The 17719-nt window shown below is 55.6% G+C and overlaps 1 protein-coding gene across 4 annotated transcripts in view; it reads left to right on the forward strand.

Annotated features, from left to right (window-relative positions):
• Nucleotides 1-17719, forward strand: part of PLXNA2 (plexin A2) — a 141926-nt gene that overhangs the window by 108384 nt on the left and 15823 nt on the right. For all 4 annotated transcript variants that reach the window (XM_021536033.4, XM_021536032.4, XM_085561080.1 and 1 more), the window contains exons 16-26: nucleotides 1462-1629; nucleotides 2135-2228; nucleotides 3693-3932; nucleotides 4086-4229; nucleotides 5326-5560; nucleotides 7162-7304; nucleotides 9298-9566; nucleotides 13882-13948; nucleotides 14525-14671; nucleotides 15008-15167; nucleotides 15282-15385. In XM_021536033.4, coding sequence (XP_021391708.1) covers nucleotides 1462-1629; nucleotides 2135-2228; nucleotides 3693-3932; nucleotides 4086-4229; nucleotides 5326-5560; nucleotides 7162-7304; nucleotides 9298-9566; nucleotides 13882-13948; nucleotides 14525-14671; nucleotides 15008-15167; nucleotides 15282-15385 — 1771 coding nt within the window. The remainder of the gene's footprint in view (nucleotides 1-1461; nucleotides 1630-2134; nucleotides 2229-3692; nucleotides 3933-4085; nucleotides 4230-5325; nucleotides 5561-7161; nucleotides 7305-9297; nucleotides 9567-13881; nucleotides 13949-14524; nucleotides 14672-15007; nucleotides 15168-15281; nucleotides 15386-17719) is intronic.

The raw sequence follows: 17719 nt of genomic DNA on the forward strand, positions 1-17719 counted from the left end.
ACAGAAAGCTAATTAGCTGATGACAGGGAGCCGGGAGCTGCTCTGCCAGCAGCCCTGCGCCGCTCCGAGCTCGTGCCAGCGCCAGGCAGGCACAGGCTGGGCAGCAGCAGGGCAGGAACCCGGCAGGCTGCACAGGACCACCCCGAGACTCGGCTGGAGAATCCCATCCTCACACAGGGAAGATTAAAATTAGCCTTTGTGGCTAAATTAAACCCAGGTGGATGCGACAAAATCAAGTGAGGATAGGGAAAGGAGCCGGGGCTGGGCAGGAAGGGGTGGATGTTATTGCAGCAGTGCTCAAGTGCAGCTGGTTTGAGGTTTGAGGGGGTTGTTTCTGTCCCCTCGGATGTGGGGGTGGAAGGGCCAAGGTGTGAGCTAGGAACAATGTGGTACCTGCTGTTCGTGCCCTCCTAAATGTCCTCAGTGCTCCTTAGGGAGGGCAGGGGGTGTGTAAGGACGCCCAGAAAGGAGCACACGTTGTCCCCCTGGCAGGGCCACGCTCAGAGCTCTGCTGGGAGCAGGGACACGCTGCACTTGAGCCTCAGCCACCCAGGCACCTGCACAGGCCTCTGAGGGTGGTGAGGGTGGTGAAGGTTGCCCATTCAGGAGTGCCAGGTTTTGATTTAAGTACCAGACTGGCCGTGAGGTGCTGCAGACCCGCCTGTCCTCTCCCCTGGGGGAACCCAAAACTAAAGGAGGCACAGAAAAAGCACTGACTTTCCAGCGAGCCACGGTAGGTTTGGGCAGGAAGGACAACCACAGGTGGCTGTGCAGGAGCACTGGCCTGCCAGGAATGTGCCTCCAGCACTTTTTGTAGGATCGGTGTCCAAGGAGCCGTGTGGTCCCTCCCAGCTCTGTTCTGGATGCTCAGATCTCATTCCCCCTCTCCATCCCTCCACCCACCGGTGCCTTTGTGCTCCGGCAGTGCCTCACTGCGCCGCTGCCTCCACCTTCTCCGGGGCTCTGGTGGCAGCAGATGGTATGCTGTGCCCAGCCAGGCAGGCTGAGCCGGGGTCACCCCGCTCTGATGGGCAGACAAAGGCGAGGCAGCGGCGCCCCTTCCCAGGCAGGGGCTGCACACAAGAGCCTGGTGTGTGCACCGGCGTGGGGAGGGGAGGAATTTGGCTTTTCACTGAGCTTCTGCATCCCCTTGAAAAGGCAGCCATCTGTTTTCACGGGCCCAGCAGACGGCAGCGGGTTCAGGGGGATGCGGGAGCTGCAGCTTGGCACAGAGAAGGATTTCAGGGAGCCTGAGCTGCTCTCACGCTGGGCAGAGCTCGGGGCAGAGCTCCCCACCCTGCCCTCCATGCCAAACCCCCTGCCCATCTCAGCAGCTTCCCAGGTGCCAGTCTGGGCTGGCTGTAGGCTCAGCCCTTTAGGAGCTGCCCCAGGACAGGACAAAAGCTGTTTCTGCCCCTGCACCCCCACCCCATTAACACTGCCCGTTCCCCTCCTGTGCAGGCGATCCATGAATGAGATCGTGTGTGTGTCAGCGCCCTCAGCCCACGGCCTGGGGGCTGTTCAAGTCTCTGTCAGCGTGGACAGGGCTCAGCTGGAGAGAACTTTGCTGTTTGAGTACATCGATGACCCCAAGGTGCAGCACATCGAGCCCGAGTGGAGCATCGCCAGGTAACAGCTCTGACAGCGCCTCCTCGGCTCTGCCCTGCTTGGGGGCTCCTCAGCACACACCCAGGCCAAAAAAGTGGCTTTTTGGGAATGCACATCCCACCCAGCATCCTGAACCGGTCAGGGCTGGGTGTTTGTGGGGTTTGCATTCAGCACAGCTCAGGCTGGGGTTACCAGGGAGGCTGTGCTCAGCCCGGCAGCGACAGCAAACCCTGCACCAAGAGTTTGGGGGCTCGGCCAAAGCCCAGCTCACCCCCTCTGCTGCAGGAGGGCACAGCAGCTCGTTAAAGTCTCCTTCTTGTGGTTCTGGAGCACAACAAACCCAGCAGCCAGCAAGGAAGGGAGAAGCTGGTGATAATCAAAAGGCAGTGTGGGGAACGGGGCGGCTGCTGCTGGGAGCCCGGGGCTGTGCTCACCCTCTCAAGCCTGGCCCTGCTGGCATCTTGTCTCTGGGGCCCAGGCTCTGGGCACAGCCCAGCCCTGACCAGGCCTGTCCTGCCTCCCACAGCGGACACACGCCCCTGACTGTCACGGGCTCCAACCTGGACGTGATCCAGGAGCCCCGCATCCGCGTCAAGTACAACGGGAAGGAGTTCGTCAACGTGAGTAGGGCTGGGAGCATCACCCTGCGCCCCTGGGTGGGGGTGCTGCTGCCAGGGCTGCCTGTCTGGTGAGGTTTGCCGTGGCAAAAGCTGCTCCCAAAAACTGGGGGCACTGGGAGGAGGGAAGTTGACACGCAAAAATGTGAAATTGCCTCCTTCCCCTGTCTGTGTTCTCTCAGCCCCTGAGTGAGAAGCTGAGGTGAACCCCCAGCTCAATGGGGACTAAGAGAGGGTCCTGTGTGTGCTGCAAGTAAGAATTGTACTCCCAGGACTTCAGGAATTATTCTGGCCAAGTAAAACTGGAATATATTGTTTCTATGCAGTGATCTTCGTGACTGAGTCTGTATTCTCTTGGAAAGGGCAAATCACTGAGCGGTCTTTTCCTATTCCTTTTCTCCCCCTCAAGACCTTTTTCATCTGAGCTCTTTTTAAAAAGACATCTAATTTTGTTGCTAGCACTTGCAGTTATAGCGCTACAAAAATAATTCTGAAGACACAAAATTGAGTGAAATTAAATCTTTCAGTTATGGAGGGAGGCCAAATGGTTGGGCTCTTGCTGCTTTACAAGGCAAGAGCCCCATAAATCAGTGATTTCCCTGCTTTGAGGGCTGGAGGAGCTGTGGGTGTCCAAGCCCAGCAGGAGATGACCTTCATGTTCCCTCCTGCCCACCAGTGTCACATTCCCTGGCTGGCATTTGGGAATGGCCTCTAATCACCCATTTGCAGCAGGGAACAGGTATTCCCTAGGGGTCTGCTTCAGAGCTAGAGAGGAGGAAAGTGGAAAGAAATGGGAAAAAAAACCAAAGAAAAATAAGTAAGAGCTGCTGTGTGAGCTTTTAGCTCCACTGAAACACGGCTCATTTTGGGCTCACCCTCCATCTCCACCCCAGTGCCTTCACGCTGAGTGGAGGAGAAGCAAATTACCCCAAATCACGGCTGTAATGCCTCACGGAATCTGTAATGTTGGAAAAGACCTCCGAGACCATCAAGCCTGGATTAAACATTCCCAGCTAAGCATGAACCCACTGGGCTTCCCAGCCACCAGAGCCTGGCGGTGCAGCCCGGGACAGAGCTGTGTCTCTGAAATCCCCTTCCCTCGGCTCCAGGTGTGCAGGGTGGTGAACACCATGGCCATGGGCAGAGCTCTAACTAGGGCAGAGCATTCCCTGCCATGTCTCCGAAATCCCTTCCCTCTCCACTCCAGGTGTGCAGGGTGGTGAACGCCACGGCCCTGGGCAGAGCTCTGGGCAGAGTGTTCCCTGCCATATCTCTGAAATCCCCTTCCCTCAGCTCTCCAGGTGTGCACAGTGGTGAACACCATGGCCATGGGCAGAGCTGTAACCAGGGCAGAGCATTCCCTGCCGTGTCTCTGAAATCCCTTCCCTCTCCACTCCAGGTGTGCAGGGTGGTGAATGCAGAGTGTTCCCTGCCGTGTCTCTGAAATCCCTTCCCTCTCCACTCCAGGTGTGCAGGGTGGTGAACGCCACGGCCCTGGCCTGCCTGGCGCCGCCGCTGAGCGCCGAGTACCGCCCGGGGCTGGACGCCGTGGAGCGCCCGGACGAGCTCGGCTTCATCTTCAACAACGTCCAGTCCCTGCTGGTCTACAACGACACCAAGTTCATCTACTACCCCAACCCCACCTTCGAAATGCTGAGCTCCAGCGGGGTGCTGGAGCAGAAGCCGGGCTCGCCCATCATCCTGAAGGTAAGGAGAGCCTCGCTCAGCCCGTGGGGAGCTCATGGCAGCCCCAGGGAGGGAAGGAGGGAGGGGGTTCTCCCTGCTGCGGAGGATGGGCTGCCCCAAACAGAGACCCGATGTGCTGCATGTGTGTCGGTGTTGTGTCCCCGTGTTCCCCAGGGCAGGAACCTGTGCCCACCCGCCCCGGGAGGAGCCAAGCTCAACTACACGGTGCTGATCGGGGAGACGCCCTGCGCCGTCACCGTGTCCGAGACGCAGCTGCTGTGCGAGCCCCCCACCCTCACCGGGCAGCACAGAGTGACGGTGAGGGGCCACGTGTCCCGCCAGCATCCCCTTCCCCTCTCCTGCCCACCCGTCCTCCTCCTCCTCCAGCCCCCCGACTCGCCTGGATACACAATCCCCAGCAGGATTTTCAATTTTATGGGCGTCTGATTGGAAGTTTAAAATACTGGTGTGGATTAGCATGGAGAGACTTTGTCCTTCCCTCAGAGTCACTCCCTTCTAGAAGGAACCCTCGGAGCCTTCTAGAAGGAACAAAATCTTTCTGGCAGTGCCTTTGGCACTGGGTGCCATCCTTCCTCTGCATGAAGTTGAGACCATTCCCAGTGTTCTCTCCTGGAGGGGTTTAATCAGCCCACGGAGACAGACCTGAGCTGCCAAGTGGATGGAAAGGTTTTGCCTTTTCCCGAAGCAGGAGCCAGGAACATCTGAAGGCTGGAGTGGTTGGCTCAACAGCCTCATCCAGGACAGCACTCAGTGCCTCCCTCTGCTCGGGGTTTGGGCATTGCTGCTTCCTCTGCTCCTCTTGCAGACCAAGCCCCAGCTGCCGAATTGCCTGAGCAGAGCCCAGATGAGATTGTAATTGTGATTTATTTCCCTTGAAGTTCAGCATCCAAAACATATTCAGATGATCACAGCGTGACTCCCAGCAGCGCAAGCGGGCTGAGAGCCGCTCACATCTGTGGCCAGGGCACATCCAAGGAAAGCCTGTCCTGGTGTAAACTCCAGCCTGTTTGCTGCACAGCTCTCACGTGGGGCTTCCTGCTCCCTTCTCTGCTCTGCCCTTGCAGTCACTCTGCTTTCTTGTCAGTGGAATGATCAGGGGCTTGTTAACGTCCGTGGCTTACCAAAAGGAGTTGAAAGCTTATAAAATGAAAGTCAAATGGAGCCATCAGATAATAAGAACAAAGCCCAGATAGTGAAGGGCTGGCACATTTATCATCCCTTGAAGCCTCCCTGTGCTCGCGCAAGCAGCCCCCTCGTGTTTGGAGGCAGTTTGGGGTTTCTGTTCCTGAGCAGAGGTGGCTCAGAGCTTCCCCAGGACCTGCAGGGCCCCGTGGTGGGGTGGTGGCACGGGGACACGCCCCGAGGTGCTGCTCACCCGTGCTGTGCCCTGCAGGTGCGTGTCGGGGGGGTCACCTTCTCCCCCGGCTCCGTGAGCATCGTCTCCGACAGCCTCCTGACCCTGCCCGCCATCGTCAGCATCGCGGCCGGCGGCTCCCTGCTCCTCATCATCGTCATCATCGTCCTCATCGCCTACAAGCGCAAGTCCCGTGAGAACGACCTCACCCTCAAGAGGCTGCAGATGCAGATGGACAACCTGGAGTCCCGCGTGGCCCTGGAGTGCAAGGAGGGTCAGTGCTGCCGGGGCCGGGCGTCCCCGGGGGCTGCAGCGCCATGAGCGGGGTCCCAGTTCTGCCAGTGCCCCAGGGTGTGCAGCTGGGAGCTGGGTGGGAGCTCCGTGGGGTTTGGGGGACCTCCTTGGGGTTTGTGGGAACTACTTGGGGTTTGTGAGAGCTCCTTGGGGTTTGGGGGAGCTCCTTGAGGTTTGGGGGAACTCCTTGGGGTTTGGGGGAACTCCTTGGGGTTTGTGGGACCTTCTTGGGGTTTGGGGGAGCTCCTTGGGGTTTGGGGGAGCTCCTTGGGGTTTGTGGGACCTTCTTGGGGTTTGGGGGAGCTCCTTGGGGTTTGGGGGAGCTCCTTGGGGAGCTCCTTGGAGTCCATGGGTGCTCCTTGGGGTTTGTGGGTGCTCCTTCGGGTTTCTGGGTTTCCCATGGAGTTTGTGGATGCTCCTTGGGGTTTTGGGGAGTTCCTTGGGGTCTGTGGGAGCTCTTTGGGGTTTCTGGGTGCTCCTTGGAGGCTGTGGGTGCCCCTTGGGGTCTGTGGGTTTCCCATGGGGTTTGTGAGAGCTCCTTGGGGTTTGTGGGAGCTCCTTGGGGTTTCTGGGTGCTCCTTGGGGAGCTCCTTGGTGTTTGTGGGTTTCCCATGGGGTTTGTGGGTTTCTCATGGGGTTCCCACCCCTGCCCCACCGCGGGAGGGTGGCAGCCAGCAGCACATGAGCAGCAGACGCGGCTCTGATGTGCAGAGAAGGATTAGAGCTTGATCCTGCTCAGGCACCATGCCTAAATTTTGGGTGTTACTTGGAGCATCCAGAGCTGCTGCTTGATGGTTTCCACATGGACAAGTCCTGTCTCTTGCAAGGAGGCAGCCGAGCCCTCCTCACCCCGCAGGTGAAGGTGGATTTTTGGGGGGTGCTGCTGTTGTTCCCTGCTCCTCCCACCTGCGAAGGGGCATAATCAAAGTAAAATAAATAACTGCACATTTCATAGCGGAGAGAGAGCATTGCACTGGATTTGTTCAGCTGAATTCAAGGGCAGCCTTGAAAGCACAGGCTCACAAAAATTGAGATGTATTTAGGAGAAACCACAGATTCAGCTTGGCACAGCCCAGCTGGGAACAGAGGCTTCCCTGAGCCAGCGTGTCACACTTTGGAGAGGGAACACGAGGAGACACATCCAGCTGTACAACACGGTGTTGGGAGAGGAAGAATAAATCCCTTCCTGACCCCTGCAGCAGCTCAGATTTGATCTGCATCAGATTTGATTATCTTGGCAACTGTTGATAGAGGAGGAAAACAAGAAGGAAAATAGGGAGGTGCCAAGTTATGAAAACAGATCTCTGTCTCTCTGTGCTTTAGGTGTGTGTGCACAGGTGTGAAGCGCATACAAATGAACCACAGCTTTGTTCTCAGTGTCTGTGGGAGCAGAGCCTGCTCTCCCACCCTGGGCTGCTGACACGGGGTCCCCGGGGGTGTCAGAGCTCCGGGGGTGTCTGAGCTCCAGGGAATCCTTTCCCGAGCTGCCCCTCCAGCCGTGCCCCGGGCAGAGCAGGCAGCCAGCCCAGCCCAGAGCTGAGGAGCTGAGCTGTCCTTGTCCCGTTCTCTCCCCCTGAACAGCTTTTGCAGAGCTGCAGACGGACATCAACGAGCTGACCAGCGACCTGGACCGCTCCGGGATCCCCTACCTGGACTACCGCACCTACGCCATGCGGGTGCTCTTCCCGGGCATCGAGGACCACCCCGTGCTGCGGGAGCTGGAGGTAAACTCGGCTCTGCTGCTGCTCTCCAGCTCCCCCGAGCCCTGCAGCACCTTCAGGGCTCCACACCAAACGTTTTCGGGTGCCCTGGGGTCAGCAGGCTGAGCCCCGGGTTCATTTTAACTCCCAGCCTGGAGCTTCATCTCCCCCCACATCGCCGGATTCCTTTCGGCTTCTCCTCCCTGGTGTTGGTTTATTTTTATTTTATGAGGTTTTATATCGCTCTAGGGCAGTGGCAGAGCAGGGCAGAGCAGTTGTGGTATGCTTTAAAGTCCTCCAAAGTCACCTGGTGGGGCAGGGGATGGATGAGTGCCCGGAGCATCCTGCCCGGAGCATCCTGCCCGGAGATCCTCTGCTGTTCCCTCGCGTGTCCACAGGAGGGCAAGGAGAATGCCCAGGCATTCCAGCCTCTCCAGCGCTTCCATCTCCCTGGTTTTCCCACCAGGATGTGCAAAAACATATAAAAAACTTCCACTGGGAGTAGGGAGGAATTGGGATGCACAGGGGTCCATCAGTGCACCTGGGAGGGGGCCAAAAGAAGGATGGGGCTTTGTGAACATCACCTCACACCTGGGCTGGGGCTGCTGGCCTTCCTTGGGGTGGGGCTGTGATGCCACCCTGGGATGGAGCTGCCATCCTCCGTGTGGGATCTCCAGAGGCTCGGCTCAGCTTTTCAGGGTCTGGGATTGCCCCAGAAAATCCTGAAATCCGGTTTCCTCCACACAGAGCAGGGTGGGTGTAGGAGGGAGGAGTCCTGGTTGCTCTAGGGCTGGATTCCTTTTGCAGGCAGGCACTCCCACATTAAAGCATCCAAATTTGGGTGAAAATTTGGGTTCCTTTCCTCGGCCACCAGCACCCAGCAGTCGCTGTGAGTTGCTAAACCAGGAGCAGCCTCTCCCAGTCCATTCCTGCTCTGAGTTTTCCAGCTCCATGCATTAGGTTTGCTGTTGGACTTGCCAAAGAAGCTGACACTCCAGCAAACAAATATGAATGCTTTTTTTCTTTTTCTACTCATGAAAAACAGAATTGCAGAAGTGATAAATGTGTTGCCAATTACACAGTTGCTTAATTATGTAACGTTAGTAAAACCAATACATAACTCTCCAAGATGTTTGGTAAAGAGTTTCTTCGTGCCGTTCATCATTTTCACTCGTAATGAATTACTTGAATCCACAACTGGCTGAAAGCCTCAATTAATTTTTTACACTTGGCCCATAATAAAGCAATAGTCTAAATTAGTATTTAATTTACTTACAAGAGTGTCACTTTTTGTGCAGAACAAGCAGAAGTGGGTGTCATTTCTGGGGCCGTTGGGCTCCACGCTGCTGCTTTCTGGTGTGCAGCTCCCAGCCAGGGTTCAGAGCAGCTGTGGAGGGGGAGGTTTGCTCAAGATGGACCAAAAACCACATCCAGGGATGCTGAGAGCCTGAGGGATGAGTGCAACCTTCCTGTGCACATTTCTGATGCCCCCAGCGTGAGAAGGGCATGGAACAAGTCCAGAGGAGGCCAGGAATTGCTCAGGAGGCTGGAACCAGCTGGGAGAGTTGGAAATGTTCAGTCTGGAGAAGAGAAAACTGTGTGGAGACCTCCCAGCACCTCCCAGGGTCTGAAGGGGTGACAAGAGAGCTGGAGCTGGGACTGTTCATCAGGAACTGCAGGGACAGGACAAGGGAGAATGGATTCAGACTGGCAGAGGGCAGGGCTGGACGGGATCTTGGGAAGAAATTACACCCAGTGAGGGTGGGCAGGCCCTGGCACGGGGTGCTCAGAGAAGCTGTGGTGCTCCTGGATCCCTGGAAGTGTCTGAGGCCAGGTTGGAGCACCCTGGGATAGCAGAAGGTGTCTCTGCCATGGCAGGGGGTGGGATGAGTAGATTTTTAGTGTCCCTTCCCCCCAAACCGTTCCCTGCTCCTGTGATTCCCCCGGTGCTGGCAGCGCTGCCCCGCTGTCCCTTGTCCCCCCGTACCCAGCTGACGGCCACCATCTCCTCCTGCAGGTGCAAGGGAACGGGCAGCAGAGCGTGGAGAAGGCCCTGAAGCTCTTTGCCCAGCTGCTCAACAACAAGGTGTTCCTGCTGACCTTCATCCGCACGCTGGAGCTGCAGCGCAGCTTCTCCATGCGCGACCGCGGCAACGTGGCCTCGCTGATCATGACGGGGCTGCAGGGCAAGCTGGAGTACGCCACCGACGTCCTCAAGCAGCTGCTCTCCGACCTCATCGAGAAGAACCTGGAGAACAAGAACCACCCCAAGCTGCTCCTGCGCAGGTGAGGCCGGGCACGGGCAGGGGACGGGTCCTGTGGGCGGCGTGGCCACGCTGGTGGGATTTTCAGGAGGAGTTCCTTCCTGGAAAGGGCTGCCCAGGGAGGTGGTGCAGTCTCTGGAGGGTCTGCTCGTGTTGATAAGGTGAGTATCAGATTCAGTCCAAGAGAGAAACGGGAGTTTCTAGCCAGGCAGAAGCCTGGGAAAGGGTTAGGAAATAATGTAAATAATTCTTTATCTCTCTTGTTGTTCACATTGTTTATAGTTAAGTTCTATCACTGTGCGTCAAGCACTTTGCACCAATGGTGTGAAGTGTTTTCACTCCAGGACCAATAGAGTTGGTCCTCATGAAGCTCTGTATAAAAGAGCAGTATTTTGAATAAATCAGTTTTACTCTCAGCAGCCTTCTAATCAAAGTCTCTTCATTCCCATCCTGCCTTGACAGCGACAGATAAGGTGGGGATAGGACACAGGTTGGACTTGATGATCTCAGAGGTCTTTTCCGACCTACCTAATTCCAGGATTCTGTGGTCTGAGGGCTCTACAGGGGGTTGGAAGAGAATTGCTGCTCTCCATGGAGGATTCCCATCCATTTCCTTGCCTGACTCCGGGATGTGGGAGTTCACAGATGGCTGGACAGGGTCTCAAACCAGATCCTCTGGCTCTGCCTGGCTGGAGAGCAGCGTTCGTGTGCCACAGCGGGCCAGGAGCTCAGGATGGATTGAGCAACTCACCCAAGGCAGAGCTGGGAAGTGCCAGCAAGAAAATAGGGGAAAAATGCATTAATGTGGAGCATAACAGTGGGCACAAGGAAAAGGCTCCCCCTGTTCTCCACGTCCTTGGCCTTGGCCAGTGCTGCCCCTCGGCTGTGCCGGGGCTCTGCTGGCATCGCACTGGAGAGAGAGGAGGATTTCACAGCTCCAGGAAAATTTCAGGGGTCCCTGCAGCCACAATGAATATACTTGACAGGAAATTGCTTTAAATCTGGCTGTGTTTGCGGAGGCAATAACTCATCTTGGCAAAGGAAGCCGCCTTAATTTCCCCCGTGGTTTGACGAGTCACTGGGAAGGCGTCTTCTGCCTCAGCCATCAATAATGACTTTTCCTGGCGCTCCAAAAAACACAGGGATGGTGATAAGGGCTGTGCCCCTCCTCCCTGCACAGCCAGCGAGGAGTCAGGGCCATGGGCTGTCTGTCCTTTGGGCTGTCTGTCCTTCGGCCTGTCTGTCCTTCGGGCTGTCTGTCCTGCACCAGGATTTACCCATTCCACAGGAAGCCTGGATCTTCCCAGGGATGCTACCACCAATCTGGGCAATTTGGACCAGTGTTTCAGCAACCTTATAAAAATTCCTGCTTTATATCTAGTGTGGATCTACTCCCTTTTAGTTTAAAAGCTTTATTCCTTGTCCTCACACTGCAGGTCCTATTAAACCTCAGGCTGGAGCCCCATCCCACCCCTGTGCCCGGCTGTTCCAGCCCAGCCTGGAGCTCCTTGCTGTGGCTTAATAAGGAGTGATCAGCCATGAAGTGAAACAGTATTTTTAAAAATGTTTTGGGCTCTCTGGTGGCAGCAGTTGATAACTGACACTCAGTTCTTTCCCTCTTTCTTTCTTCCTCGCTTTCCCCTCTCTCTTTCTTCCACGACTGCCCCTCGCGGGAGACAGCAAGAAAGTTGATGTTAAATCAAACAGCTGCTCTGGTTGCTGGCAGCAGCAGTTTGGAGACCTACATGGAGCAGGAAGAATTAATAAAATACATATTTATCTTTTAGATTCTCCCAGCTCGTTTTGTTTAGGTTTGTTTTCTTGCCAGAGCAGCCAAAGCTGGGCGCTGGCATCAGGCTCCTTTGGAAAATCATCTCTGGATCCTTCTGTGGTCAGCACAGGAAGGGTTTGCTCCAAGTCTAGGGATTCTCTTCTGCTCTGGTGATCTCCAGGAGATTATTCTTTATTTTTGGAGCAGATCTTTAACAGTATCCAGAGGCCAGCGATGGCACAGAGCGGTGCTGGTAGGGGCAGCTCAAAACCTGGCAGTAGATTTGGGGGCTCAGCAGATTTGGGGGCTCAGCAGATTTGGGGACCCAGCAGAGCCCTCTGTGTGCAGGAGACAGGCCAGGCCCTGGGCTGTGAGGCAGAATTTCCCATTTCCAAGGCAGAGGAGGGCAGGGATGCTCCATGCAGCAGTTCCCAGCACCAGGAAGGGAAAGAGCTGCCCCTCTGAACCAGGGGAACCCAGCATTGACTCCATTGCTGGCTGTCCCCAGGACTGAGGCACTGCAAATATCTCATGGTCATCCCACCCCATCCCATCCCATCCCATCCCACCCCATCCCATTCTCCCCTCCAAAACGCCCCAGCTTCTCTGTCACTCCAATTTCAGTGCTTTTTGCAGAGCTGGTGTCAGGCCCTGAGCAGCCCACAGGGACAGGGCACAGCAGCTTCCCAGGGAGGGCTAATTGGGAGACTTGCTGGTCCTTCATTTAATATTCTATTAACATAGTTTATTAAATTAATATTCCCCCTGAAGTCCTGAATGTATTATTTCCTGAGTTTTTCACCTCTTCTGTGGCTTGTGTCACTGCCTCTCCCATTTTCTAGGGCTGTTTGGAAGGGCACTGCTGCTTCTTCTCTTTAATTGGGTGCCTGAAATATTTCAAGCCGGAGAACGATGTGTGTGTCAATTTGTAGGGTGAATTTTTAGGCAGTTAATCAATTCAGCCTTAAATTCTTTGGGGATCTGCAGACATTTTCACAAATTCCTGACAGATGTTGCCATCCTAGGAGATGATGGATGATGCTACCCCAGATCTGTTGGCTGGCTGGGGTCAGTTTTTTTTGTTGAAATCTCTGGTTCCTGTTTATTCTTGATCTGCTTGTCTTTGGAACCAAGCCCTGTGCTTCTTCGGTGTGTAATTCCAAGCACTTGGAATGCTGTGGGGTTTCAGAGCAAGAGGCAGCACCTCATTTAAGGGGAAAACTCGGAAAAATGGGGCAGGGGCAAGATGTGACCCTCTCCAGGTCAGGGAGGAGGTCAGGTTCATGGCAGGGCAGAGGCGTCAGTCCCCAGAGGAAAGGAGGCCGGGAATTCCATTCATCCCTCTGCTTGCTGGGAATTGGACCTGATCCTGGTGTCCAGGAGGGGAAGGGTGGTGCTGCTGGGCCAGGCAAAGCCACGGTCACAGCTGGACAGGGATGTGGTCACAGCTGGCCAGGGACATGGTCACAGCTGGACAGGGACGTGGTCACAGCTGGACAGGGACATGGTCACATCTGGCTAGGGATGTGGTCACAGGTGGCCAGGGTTGTGGTCACAGCTGGCCAGGGTTGTGGTCACAGGTGGACAGAGTCGTGGTCAGAGCTGGGCATGGTCGTGGTCAGAGGTGCCAGGCTGCGGCAGAGCAGCTGTCCCCTGCACGGGGCTGGGGCTCCGGTATCAGACACCCCCACCGGAGCCGTGCCGTGCCAGGAAAAGCGGCTGTGGAGCTTTAAGGGAAAGCTCCGGGTCCTGCAGAGGCAGCGCTCAAAGCTGCCATTAGGAGCCATTGTATTTAAATTAGAGATAATCTCGGGCACAAAGCGGGGAGAGGACACGGGGTGGGACTGGGGAGAAAGCTGCAATTTCCCTGCCATTGTCACTCGGCTGTCCCTGATTGCCAGGAGCGCTGAAAATCCCAGTGATTTACTGAGCCAGGCTGTAATTTGCACCACGTGCGGGGAGCCGAGTGTCACCGGGCTGGCTGTCACCAGGCTGGATGTCACCGGGCTGGCTGTCACCAGGCTGGATGTCACCAGGCTGGATGTCACCGGGCTGGATGTCACCGGGCTGGATGTCACCATCCCATCGGGCTGGAACGGGCTGGCTGCGGTGCAGGGACGGGACAGGGATGGGACGGGGACCAGGACAGGGAACAGGACAGCCACAGGGACAGGGACAGGGACAGGGCAGGAATAGAACAGGGACAGGGACAGGGACAGGGACAGGGACAGGGACAGGGACAGGGACAGGGAGAGGGACAGGGACAGGGACAGGGACAGGACAGGGACAGGGACAGGGACAGGGACAGGGACAGGGACAGGACAAGAATAGAACAGGGACAGGGACAGGGACAGGGACAGGGACAGGGACAGGGACAGGGACAGGGCAGGAATAGAACAGGGACAGGGACAGGGACAGGGACAGGGACAGGGACAGGGACAGCCACAGGGACAGGGACAGGGACAGGGACAGCCACAGGGACAGCGCTGGCCCCGCGCTGCTGCCCAGGGCGCTGTGCCAGCTGTGGGGGCTCCGTGTGTGATGTGTGCCCTCCTGCCTCCCCCAGGACCGAGTCAGTGGCCGAGAAGATGCTGACCAACTGGTTTGCCTTCCTGCTCCACAGGTTCCTCAAGGTAAGGAGAGGTGGAGTGGGACCCCAGCTCTGCTGTCTCACCCTCCAGCCACCCCCGGGCTGCAACTCTTCTGTCAGGCTCCGAAAGATGGAGTAGCAGGGAAGGAGAGGTGGAAATTTGCTCTGGGGCTGCTGCTCCAGGCTCACAGCTTTCCCCAGCCTCGGGTCTCCCACAGTAATTCCCACTAAAGGAGGTTCTGTTACACCTCTGTGGTACTTGAGGGAAATTCTCACTTCTTCGTGCCTCAGCTTCGATAGTTTTTAGCTTTATTTGTGGCTTTGGAAGCCCCACCGAGTTTGCTCCAGGGGAGTGAATGGTGAGATCGAGATCCCAAATTTCATTTTTTTACAGCCATATAGGTTCAGCAGGGATTTCCCCTGCCAAAGACAGCACAGCCACGGAGAAGGGGAGCTCGGGGCTCTGGCTGAGCTCCCCAGGAGCTGCTGGGGGCTGCAGATGTGCTCAGGACCGAGGCAGTGGGGCTGAGCTGCGCTGGGGCAGCCCTGTGCCAACGGGGCTGGCACTGGAGGAGAGGCAGCTCCACCCTGAGCGGCTCCGTGTCCTCCTGTGCTGCAGGAATGTGCTGGGGAGCCCCTGTTCATGCTCTACTGTGCCATCAAGCAGCAGATGGAGAAGGGCCCCATCGATGCCATCACGGGAGAGGCGCGGTACTCGCTGAGCGAGGACAAGCTCATCCGGCAGCAGATCGAGTACAAGACGCTGGTGAGTGACAAATCTGCTGTCCCCAGCCAGCCGGGCTGGCCTGGGAGCAGGACTGAGGGCGCTGCCTGAGGTGTGAGCATTGCTGGGCAGTAAGGACCCGTGTCCCAGGCAGGTGTGCCCCAGTTTGCAGGTGTGAGGGGAATGTTTTATCTGCCTGTGCTCTGGGCACTGCCCTGCAGCCAGTGGAGCTGGGCATCCAGGGCTCCTCCCAGCAATAATTATGTAAATATTACAGGTGCAATAGCAGTGATGCATTCAGGGTTGCACTGGGGTGTTTTAAGCTGTGACACGGGGTTGCAGCTCTCCTTTAGAGCGTGGGTGGCTCTTCTCTTGCAGATCCTCAACTGTGTGAACCCAGACAACGAGAACAGCCCGGAGATCCCCGTGAAGGTGCTGAACTGCGACACCATCACCCAAGTCAAGGAGAAGATCCTGGATGCCGTGTACAAAAACGTCCCCTACTCCCAGAGGCCGAGAGCTGTTGACATGGATTTGGGTAGGAGCTGCCCTGCCCGGTGGGTGGGAGGGGGTGATCAGAGGGGCTGGGGCCGTTCCTGGTGGGGTCTGCAGAGCTTGGCCCCCTCTGAGCGTGGCTTTTTCCTGTCCCCAGAGTGGCGGCAGGGCCGGATCGCCCGCGTGGTGCTGCAGGATGAGGACATCACCACCAAGATCGAGGGGGACTGGAAGCGCCTCAACACCCTGGTGCACTACCAGGTGAGGGAGCAGCCCCGCTGAGAGCTCCCAGCAGGGAAAAGAGCAGCAGGAACCTCATTCCCAGGTGCCTGCTCTGCCCAGGCAGACAGGCAGGTCACGTTTGGGTGATAAACCAGAAGGCTTCCATGTGCTGTAGCATTAGGGGGGAAAGCAACCTTGACACGGAGCTCAAAGGAGGCAGCAGGGGTGAAAATCGGGTAAATTAAACCTGCCGGCCATGGGAGAGAGGCAGAGGGAGCAGTGCAAGGGCTGAGCTGACACTGCTGGGGATGAGGGGCCTGGGGAGGGCAACATGGGGGGCTCAGGACTTTGTCTGGGCTCTGGGACAGCCTGGAGGGAAGCAGGGGAGGCACAGTCACAGGAAAGTGGAGCCAGGTGGTGAAATGCTCAGACAGGGTGGCTGAGAAGGCCTAAGAAATCCTTGTCATCTTCGGGATAGGGCAGAGGTTGTTGGACAGGGCTCCTCACGGTGTGAAAGGTGGGAAGAGAGGGAGCTGAGGAAGGTTGGGTTAGAGGCAATCAAAGGAAAAGATGGGAGGAGAGGCAAGGAGGGGGCTGAGGAAGGTTTGGCTGCAGGGAGTCAAAGCTTTCCCTCCCAGCCTGTCTGCAACACGGGATAAGTGCATTAATTGGGACTGTAACCCACTCCTGTCCATCACCACCTCCCCAGAAGTGTTTAGTATTTAATCTGGCATCTCTCCCTGTTTATCCAGCATCTCCAGTCCATCAGCCTGACTCACGCTGGGGGACTTGAACGGGAGCCAGTATTGACAGGAGCCCTGCAACCAGGGAGCCAGGCAGGAGAGTGCCATCAATATGCACAGTGCATGTTAAAAAGCACCTCCAGGGTCAACTTTTCTGAGCAGCCCGCAGGATTTAAACACAGATTTCCGTAAAATGTCAGAGGAGTTGCGCAGATTAATTCCATTGTTCCTAAAAATCTGTTTTACCTGACAGTTGCAAGGGATTAACCAACATGCAGGGAAGCAGCGAGACTTTATTATGCCTTGATCTTTAAAAGTCATCGTGAGGAAGTCACAAGTGAAAGCTGTGCTTGTCTGATGTGTGCTGGGTGCTGGGGGAGGGAGCACTTTTGTTCCAGTGCCTGTGGGAAAGCCTGAGCCAAAAGCTTCCCCTCAAAATAAACAAAATCCTCGCAGCACTCGAGATGCTGCAGCTCTTGCTGCCATTGGAATGTCAGGTTTGCTCTGGAAGAAAGGAGAAGTTGGCAGGCAAACATCCAGCCAGGTAGGGACACGAGGCTCTGCTCAGCCCAGCGGAGCTGTCTCCATCACTAAAGAGAAGCCAAATTCTCTTCACTGCAGCAGAAATGCTGTCAAGGTGAGGCTTTTGCCAAAAAATAACAGCAATACATATATATAAACTAATAGCAATACATACATACATACATACATACATACATACATACATATATATATATATTGCTGTTCTTTTAGTTTATATATATATAAACTAAATATCTTATATATATAAACTAAATATTATATATATATAAACTAGATATTTATATATATAAACTAAATATATATATTTATATATATATGTATTGCTGTTAGTTTATATACATATATATATGTATGCATTGCTGTTAGTTAGTTTGGGTTTTTTTAATTCTCACCGATTTGGGTTTTTTTTCTGTTGGAGTAGAAGTTTTCATTAGGTATCCAAAACCAGATGTTCCAGGATTACGCAGTGAAACTCATACTGGGTAAAGGCCTGGCTGCAGGAGGGTATAAAACCACTGGAGTTCCACGTGCTCTCACCGCTGAACAGCAGGGTGACACGTGAACTGGTGTGGCTCAAACCATTCACAGAAACGTGGATTTCCAGAGGAGCAGGAAAGGTGATTTCTAGATTTTTGGGAAAGAAATGCAAGCTGCTGTGCAAAGCTGTGCCCGCCCTTTGCTCGGAGCTGTTTTCTCTTTATTCTGCCCTGGAGGCAGGGAGATCCCTGGGCTTGTGCTGGGGATGCTCAGCCCGGCTCCATCCCGCAGCTCCAGGTGTGTCCCTGGGACAGGTGCTGCACCTGGCAGGCTGCAGGGCCCTCCTGCTGCTCATTCCCTGATCCCTGGGATCCATTCCTGCAGCTCCAGGGCTCCAAACCACCCTCCTCCTCCTCCTCCTCCTCCTCCTCGCTGTGCCCCACACCTGGATGCTGGATTTTGCTGCTTTTGTTTTCTGCATTAGAATCACAAAGATACAATAACTGATCGAATGCATTTTTCATGGGAAGCCTTCACATACAAAACCCAAATTGGAATTAAAGAGAAATGTTCACCTTCCTAATAGTTTTGAACCACTTTATGAAATTAT

The sequence above is a fragment of the Lonchura striata genome, chromosome 26 (genome assembly GCF_050655825.1).
Source record: "Lonchura striata isolate lonStrDom1 chromosome 26, ASM5065582v1, whole genome shotgun sequence".
NCBI classification, from domain to species: domain Eukaryota; kingdom Metazoa; phylum Chordata; class Aves; order Passeriformes; family Estrildidae; genus Lonchura; species Lonchura striata.